A 9672-nucleotide genomic window follows, 5' to 3' on the forward strand; every position below is an offset into this window, starting at 1 on the left:
ACGCGGAGCTAGGTGTGAGTTTACACAGGGTGCGCGCGTGCGTCAAGCCTCGTCCATATTGCCAGATGCCCGAACCGGACTCAAGCGCTCGCGACATTTGTCATTATTATAACGCCATACATTACGAAACAGGCTGTGTATGCGCGTCAAGTTTAAACGGCTCGTCCGCGAGACGCGCAACGCGGGGAAGAGTCGCGCGAGTATGACACAGGCTGTGTGTGCGGTCTTCTGAATTGGACGGTTCTTTAGTATTTATTTGCCTAATGATCGATCTGACTCTGCAGATGCCATAATAACACACACTGTCTCTCTCCTGCCTTCTGTATGTTTTTTTTTTTTTAATGACGGACGTTTATGCAGTTGGCTGGGGCAGTGCTGATTAGGCATAACATAGGTGCGCAACGGAGGTGCGCTCACTCAGTTGGTTAGCAAGAATGCCACTCAAAGCGGGCTTGGAACAGACGCGTTTCCTATTTTTCACATCGCTTCCACATCGCAGCCTCTTGCGATTAGCAAATCGCAACGTCTCACATCGCGATTGCGATTCGATTTCGATTAATCGTTCAGCCCTAGTCAGAGTCGAATATCCCTTAGCTCTCATAAAGAGGGACAAAGCGTGAATCATAATCATACCCTAGACTGAATAATTTAATATTGAGGTGTTCCCTTCGCCATATTGAGGAAAAAGAGTCAATAAGTGCTTAATGCTCGAATCGTTATTGTTCGAGGCATTTATTCATTTCGAGCCGATGGTAAAAGGGTTACATGTATTCTTAGGAATCTGGTAGTTTAACTACAGAGGTAAAAGCTAGATGCAGCACCTCTAGAATTAAATCTGGAATCTTTTTCATATTATTACAACACTAGGATGTCGTGGACGTTGTTGAGGTGTTGATATGCAGTTCCAGAGGAGTTCTGGGTAATATCTTGCTGCAGTTTCTATGGTGCACTTCATGCTTGATAAATGGACTCAGTGGTTGAATTGAATCATGTCTTAGGGGGCGTGCAGCCATTAAAAAAAGGGGGGACAGCATGTATATATGTATGTATGTATGCATATATATATATATAATTTAATTTAATTTAATTAAACAGGCATGTAGTCACAATTAAGAAAACACTGCCTGGTCAATAGTCAAATCTCATCTGTATACAGTCTGGAGAGATCGAATTACTGTCCTCACCTCTCTCTGTAAGTGATGTGACAGCCTGCCTTTCCTACCGACCGGTTAAAGTTAAGAACATAACGGAAATTATATGAATATGATAAAGTATGATAATACATGATGAGTATTCGGTGCAAAACAACTTTTGGTAACACTTTACATCAAGGTTCCCTTCAGAAAGCATTTGTAAATGTGTTCATTAATGATTGATAAGTCATTTTAAAGCAGTTATACAAATAGTGAGCCATTTTAACTCACGTGCTATAAAAGCTCAATTTAAAAACGAGGTATATATTTCCCTGTACTTACACAGTGGCATCATGGGATATAATAATAACCATTTAATGCATACCGACAAATCTCGGCAGAAGCAGATCATCTGGATATTTCTTGCATACCGTGTTAGATATACTATTCATGACGCATGCTGATTTTTATACCATGATCTGTTTGATTCCTTGATTCTGATTGGCTGGAAGGTGTGCATTAAAACCATTAATTGCACGGGTAGTTCCAGTCAGTTTTATCAACATTTGAAATTAAATGACTGTCATTTTCACCTGCCTGAAAAAAATTACACTGTAAACACCAATAACAGCTTTCACTTGGCAAATGACCATGGTATAAGCGTATTTTCGCGTCGGGTGGTTCTTGGCCTCCACGTTGTGCACTAAAATCCTTTAATGCACGGCTAGCCGTGGATTATCCCTTACATAAAGTATGCTATACAACAGGGTTACCAAACTTTTGTAGCCCGCGACCCCCAAAATAACAGTGCAGTGCCAGTGAATCGAGACCCTCAATATCCTCAGAGGTGGTTAGAGTATACAACCATTGCACTCAACTGCGCACATGCACTTATTAGGTCTATCCAAACACGCGTGTAATGACAACACAGAAGAGCATAGTCATAATGTTATTTAATAGTTATTTACTCATTAGTTTACTTGTTACACATAAACTATGAACTATTACTACAGATGGTCGAATTTCATCAAACTGATTCCGAGTGCTGATGGATGCACTCGGACTCTTTTCGTACCTGAGGACGATGGCCTTTCTGACTGCGACGCTTCTCCGCCCTCCTCCGCTGGCCTCCCTGCGTTGTCTTTGGTCAAAATTAACCAATGTTTCATTTCGACATATAAAAATAACCTAAACTTGAAGCCTGAAAAATAATCTGCGTGCACATGGGACTGTTTAACGTGGTGCTGTGAATGGATGTGCTGCACCTAACCTAATGCGGTTTCTAATGTGACGTAATCACATCAGGGGTCACGATCGAGGGAGAGGAAATTCCAAAGGCTAATGGCTTTTTTTGGCATGGTTTTATTTTGAACTTGAAGGCGGTGTGTCCGATTTCTCTTAGCTGTTGTTGATGTTCAAATCACCAAAACAAACACACCCTTACCCCCATCTTTCGTTTTCGTCAGCGCTCGGCTCGACTAATGTCCGTCCTGTGCACTTTGCACCTTACTGCTGATTGGCTACAAGGTTGTTTTGGTACTCGGCCTGACTTCGTCTAAACAAGCGTAATTCGGACACCCCGCCTTTAACTAATATTTTTATATTTTGTTACTCTTATTGATTAAATACGCTATTTTTAATTTAAAAAAAAGATTTTTGGAAATCATCTTGCGACCCCGCCGTTGCGGCCTTGCAACCCCTACTTTGGGAACCCCTGCTATACAATATTCTCTCTCTCTTTTTAGGGTTCTGCCTCAGGTCTGGTTGGGCAGCTGCCCCTGTCGGGTGGAACATGTAACTCTGAAGCTGAAACAGGAACTGGGCGTTACTGCTGTGATGAACTTTCAGACAGAGTGGGATGTCGTGAACAACTCACACGGCTGCCGTCGTGACCTCAGTCAGCCCATGGCCCCAGAAACCATGATGCATCTGTACAGAGACTGTGGCCTTGCTTACATCTGGATCCCTACTCCAGACATGAGCACAGAGGGTCAGAATATGTGTGTCTGTGTGGTTAGCCAATATATCCTTGAATCATGGACATATTAGCTCCTTTTCAAAACCTAATGAATTACCTCACTGCTTACTGCCTATTGCAGCCATAACTATCATGAAGCCTCAGAATGATTTAATTTAAATACTGTAAATCATAGACTAATACTCAATTTTGCAAAATGGTCTATAGAGGCTATACAAGCAGCAGCTTAATAGTTTTTGAGTTAAATTGCTGTGATGTGGAGGCAAGACTGCATTAAATTGTGAGCAGATCCACTCAAGTGCCCCAGATATCAATAAACATGTCGACAGTTAGGACAGACAGATATGTTCCTTAGCAGCATTTCCTTCTCAAACTGTTGCTTTATAATGAAAATACATGACATTAAGGGCATAGAAGAAGACAGTTTATGATAACATCCAGTATAGCGTCCCTTACTGCAACACATTATGAATTATTCATTGTGGTGAAATATTGTTGAGCTCTAATAACTCTGTATTGTGGTATCTCTGCAGGGCGCACACGGGTGTTACCTGAGGCGGTTTTTCTGCTCTACGGGCTGTTGGAGAATGGTCACACAGTATATGTTCACTGTAACGCAGGAGTGGGCCGTTCCACAGCAGTCGTGTGTGGCGTTCTTATGTACGTGTTAGGCTGGACCCTCAGAAAGGTGCAGTACTACCTCACTGCCAAAAGGGCGGCAGTCTATATTGATGAGGAAGCACTGGTTCAGGCTAAAGATGACTTTCTCAAGAAATTTGGACGATTGTGTCCTTCTGTCTGCTGCCCATAGACATGAGAACAGTGCTCTCTGCTGGATAGCAACCTAAATAAATGCAATTTAGGGAATGTAGTTTTGTAGATATAGCATAAAAATGTTTGAAAAATATATTATTCAGGCGAATGATGCCTTAAGATGGCCTCAGACTATGGGATTTTTAAAATCCTGACCGATGAAGAAATCTGGTTGCAAGCACACACATAAGGAGAATCTTGACAGAAAAAAATGGAAAACTCTTGGCACATCACACACTACAGGAGAATATTGAGATTATCGTACCAGTAGACGCACGCATCACGTGACCCGCTCACCAAGAACCGGATGTAAACATTGAGTAATGTATATGTTGTGACATGAGGATATCTTGTGGTAGTGAAGCGTTCATTTAGACGTGATAATTTGCTTTTTAATTGTGTACACTTCACTAATGTGATATAATTTATGGTTGATGAAATGCACATGATCAGAACACAGTTCGTTCACTTTAAAATACTGGGAAAAAACAGTGCGTCATTGCTATATTACTATACAGTATACTGCAATTTCATACTTTTTATAATGCAGGGCAGGGTTGTTTGTTTATCACATACATGTTTTACCAGATTTATTAAAAACATCTTTTGTCTTAGAAAATGTCTAAAATGATGACAAAAAAGCAATTTCCACAGTGAAAACTTGTTTTATTTTTTAGATGTTATGTAAATTAAATGTTATTACCTTGGGTGTTTCGTTCGATGATTTAAATACAACTCAGAAACAATATCAAAATGTCTGTATTCTATTTTCGACTGATACTGATACTTCATCATGTGGTTCTTTTGCTTGTCTTGTATAGGCTATGATAATAATTCACTGAACATTTATATATAGCGCTTTTCTGGGTACTCAAAGTGCTTTACATGGAAGGGGGAATATCCTCAACCAACATGGTGCCATCTAGTGGATTCTCCTGAATAACATGCACAATTAATGGATATTTCACAATTCCTTATGACAATGATTAATTTTAAAGTTTAACTATCGAGACAACTAGGGACATGTTAAATTTGTACTCTACGTAGATCATAAACCAAAATTTGTTTAGAAATGTAAACACGATTGTGCTTTTAATACCGAAAAATAATAACGTCTATGTAAAATACAGAACACAATGGACATTGTGAAAGCTCGAAGGACGCATTATAGAGGTATTTGTTCTGTTTACATTTTAACAAGATGTTCCTACATCTCCACTATCCATCTCACTTCAGCAGCTGTCACTGTTGACATTTTAAAGTTCTGTCAGTCACCTCTGTCATCTTGCAGTCTTGACTCATATTGGCTGTTGTGAAAGTACTGACGTCATCATCCTGATTGCAAATCCTAAATATCAAACATGTTCCATATGATCAGGGTTTTTCTCAGAGCAGATCGGAAGGTGTAAGCTTTGATCTGTGAATGCCTCACATTATGTGATAATCTGGACCGAACATCCGACCCGATCAAGGCCATGATTACGATTTTTTCAAAGATTCTCGGGAGGGGAAAATCGGGGGAAAATCTGGTCGAGATTCCTGTAGTCTGAAGCAGGCTTTATAGTCAACCATGCTAAAAATTTCCTTTTTAATTTTAATGCAGATTGTCCTCAGTCAATGAGTTGTCTTAGATTAGAGAACTCAAAGAAATAAACTGTTCTTTCACCTTCGTCAATAAAACACTCCAGATGAGGCACAAAAAGGCACTGTCACGGTTTGCTTGGAGAAGAACCCAAGCACAGGCAGGCAGTGGTGAAGGGGTTAAAACAAAATACTTTATTTAAAACGAATAAACAAAAACGCCCTCGGTGGGGAAAAGCTGAACTAAGGATCTGTACAAAACAAAGATTTCTCATGTGGGGGGCAAACGTAAAACAAGAACAGTAAATAACCTAACTGAAAACCATGACCAAACGTCTTACAAAAACACAGCAGGGTAACTAAGGCAGGGCAAGGTGACTTACAACACGAAACATCCAAAGGCAAGGCAAGGAACCAGGACCACGAGCATACAAGGGATCTACATAAACAGGGGCACAGAAGCACATTACAAGGTACAAGGTTCAACGATTCCGCACAAGACAGCAAACACACGGGCATTAAATAGGGAGATAGACAAAGGAAGATAACAAGGGGCAGGTGAGGAACATGAGACACGGCAGGAAGGCAATATGGAAGACGAGAGGGGCAGGGCCAAATGACAAGACACGAGAAAGCACATAGCATGTCAATGATAAACAAACCATGTCTTTCTCACACTATGTGAGATTATTATTATGAAATAATAATAGGAGAAAATGTATAAAAAACATACAAATGCAACATCATTTTTGTTTGTGACATTTTAAACACAAATTAATAATACCTTATGTTTTAGGTATGTTATGTTTTATGGAAGAATATACATTTGGTAATTTACACCGTATTGAAATATAAAACACTTACAGCAGTTTAATTGTAATTTAATTCTTCTTTAAATTGAAAATGTATTTTTTAATTACAATAATATATACTGTATCTTCATAAAAATGTGTTTGTTAAATCATTTATTGCTTTACAGAGCTTTAAAATTAGCTTTATGCACCCAGAAGAACCTTCAAATGTTAATACGCCAACAGAATTACCATACCTGTACTGTAATATAAAAAGATTAGTAAATATTTAACCAAAGACAGTAGTTGACTTTTGTGAATCATAAAACTGAATGTCTGTATTGGGCATGTGTGACTCTTTTGAAGAATTGTAAAGTTGGTGAATGTGTGATGCAGTGCAGATGCCAATGGTTCCCTTTCTGTCGGTCTCTCGACGTTGTGTTGAGCCGACAGATGGGGTTCGCTCTTGAGAACCCATCAACTTCCGATTTCGAGCGGACGTCGAAATGTTAGCCATGCCTTCCCGGGCCGCCGGCATTGGGTTGCAACTGCCTCTCCCAACGCTCGCGGCTGGATACATGGTACCTCGGGTTTGAGAGCGGTTCCAAGCCGCACTCGCCCCCAGTGCCGTGTTTTCCTGGAAGTGCATGAGGAACTTAGTACAACCTGGAACGCCCCCTTCGGCACTCAGCGGCCCCCCGGAAGAGACATCGAAGAGGAGACCACCACCCCGTCAGCAGCCGCGGCGGAAGCCGAAGCGGCCCTCATGGGAAGACCCCAGGGAGATCGAGAATACCTTTGGGCCCGACCCCAGCCATTCCATCGCTGGTTGGTCGATCCGGGATGGTTCCTGTGCCGTACCAACAACCCACTTCTAAGAGTTTTCTCTCTCTCTGGGTGTTTTATCACAGCTGCTCTCACCCTCTACACGACGGTGTTCGGCAACTCGACGTTGCATCACGGCGAGACCCAATGTCGAGGATAATCATCAGCCTAAGCACTCTCAATCGATGGTGCGTTGTGCTGCATCATCGCCAGGCAGGTAAAACAGCAGAGCCGATCTCCTCTCCGGGGGCCCCCCGACGGCGAGGGATCTGCACTGCCAGCCATCGAACCACCCCCCGGGAGGTCGATGACGCAGAACATACCCCTAGCCTCCCTGTCTCGGTCCCTGGGAGCCTGACAAGAGCTTCCCAAACCGTCACGGTGACTACGGGATACGATCCGTCTCGGCCATGCGATCCAACTTCCCAGACGCCCGCCCAAATTTCGGTGCATCCTCTCAAACCTCAGTCAGAGGCAAGGATGCACCCGTGCTTCGGGCCGAGGTCGCCACCCCTCTGAAGGGGAAGCGATCGTGCTCGTCCCTCTAGCCGAGATGTTCAACGGGTTTTACAGCCCATACTTCATCATCCCAAAAAAGCGGGGGTTGCTAGATTTGCGTACCCTGAACAGGCACCTACTCAAGCTGCTGTTCAGGATGCTCACGCAAAGCGCATCCTGGCATCTATCAGATGTCAAGATTGGTTCATGGCAATCGACCTGAAGGACGCTTACTTTCATGTCTCGAATTCCCTCGTTATCGCCCGTTCCTACGGTTTGCTTTCGAGGGTCAGGCATTTCATATCAAGATCGTGGAAGCCACCCTCACTCCCCTCAGGGAGAGAGGTGTACGGGTACTAAACTATCTCGATGACGGGCTCATTTTGACACACTCGCGAGATCTGTTATGTACACACAGGGACCTAGTGCTTCGGCACCTAGATCGATCGGGACTACAGGTCAACCGTGAAAAGAGCAAGCTCTCCCCTGTGCAGAGCATCCTCTCTCTTTTTATGGACCTCAACTCTGTCTCCATTACAGCGCGACTGACTACAGAATGCGCTCAGTCAGTGTTAAACTGCCTGGAACAATTCAAGCAGTCAGCGGTCCCCCTGAAACAATTTCAGAGGCTCCTGGGCACATGGCATCCTCGGTGGGGGTGATACCCCTTGGGTTGATGCACATGAGACCGCTCCAACACTGGCTACAGAGTCGAGTTCCCTGGAGAGCGTGGCACACCGGCAGCAGGCGGATGGTGATTACGCCTCTCTGCTGACGCACCCTAACCCCTTGGTTTTCAATGACTTTTCTAAGGACGGGGGTCCCTCTCGGGCAGGTCACGAGGCGCGCCGTGGTGACGACAGATGCCTCCCTGCAGGGTTGGGGTGCCGTGTGCAACGGGCACGCAGTGTCGGGCAATGGACGGGCCCCCGCCTGCGCGGGCATATTAATTGCCTAGAGTTGTTGGATGTGCTACCTGCACTGAAGGGGCTACAACCTCTCGTGCAGGACAAGCACGTGCTGGTCCAATCGGACAGCACAACTGCCATAGAGTATATCAACCGCCAGGGTGGCGTTCGCTCACGGCAGCTAACACGACTCGCCCGACGCCTCCTCCTGTGGAGACCGCAGGTGATCAGCTCCCTGCGAGCCACACATATCCCAGGCGACCTGAACCAGACAGCCAATGCGCTCTCTCGTCAGTTGCGGAGAGCGGCGACACCACCCACGCGCAGTCCAGCTCATTGGGTACAGTTCGGGCGGGCTCAGGTAGACCTGTTCGCCTCCCTGGACACCACCCATTGCCCGCTAGGGTACTCCCCGTCTGAGGCCCCCCTCGGCACGGATGCTCTAGCGCACAGCTGGCCGTGGGACAAGCGGAAGTACGCCTTCCCCCCAGTGAGCCTCATTGCACAGACCCTGTGCAAGGTCAGGGAAGAGGAGCATCAAGTGTACTAGTTGCGCCATAATGGCCCAACCGGACTTGGTTCTCGGAGCTAATGCTCTTGACGACAGCTGTCCGATTCCCCTGACAAAGGACCTGCTTTCCCAGGGGAAGGGCACGTTATGGCATCCCAGGCCAGACCTCTGGAACCTCCATGTCTGACCCCTGGACGGGACGAGGGGATCCTGAGTGACCTACCCCCTGCGGCGGGGTTAAAACCATCACTCAGGCTAGGGCCCTGGCCACTAGGCGACTACACGCCTATAAGTGGTGCCTCTTCTCATCCTGGTGCTCTTCTCGAAGAGAAGACCCACGGAGTTGCTCGATCGGGAACGTGCTGTCCTTCCAGAGACTCGAGAGTAATCTCTGACCTTCCACACTAAACGTGTATGTAGCCCCCATTGCCGCTCATCAAGATCCAGTTGCTGGTAAGTCTCTAGGACAGCACAACCTGATCATTTGGTTCCTAAGGGGCGCGGGAAGGCTACCGCCTCATCCGCACTCCGTACCCTCTTGCGACCTTGATGCGGTCCTGAGGCCCTCGGAGATGCCGCTCTTTCTCACCTTACGATGAAGACGGCTCTCCGGATGGCGCTCAAGAGGGTAGCG

At 45.2% G+C, this 9672-nt stretch overlaps 1 protein-coding gene across 1 annotated transcript; it reads left to right on the plus strand.

Moving 5' to 3' along the window:
* Nucleotides 1-2747: 2747 nt before the first annotated feature.
* Nucleotides 2748-4694, plus strand: LOC130544904 (laforin-like; the record flags this gene model as incomplete). The annotated part of the gene is made up of 2 exons (XM_057319073.1): nt 2748-3123; nt 3645-4694. Coding segments are annotated over 2 exons (654 nt in total), but the record flags the coding sequence as incomplete, so codon positions are not given.
* Between the last annotated feature and the right edge of the window lie 4978 nt (nt 4695-9672).

This window comes from Triplophysa rosa, linkage group LG21, assembly GCF_024868665.1.
Source record: "Triplophysa rosa linkage group LG21, Trosa_1v2, whole genome shotgun sequence".
NCBI lineage: Eukaryota > Metazoa > Chordata > Actinopteri > Cypriniformes > Nemacheilidae > Triplophysa > Triplophysa rosa.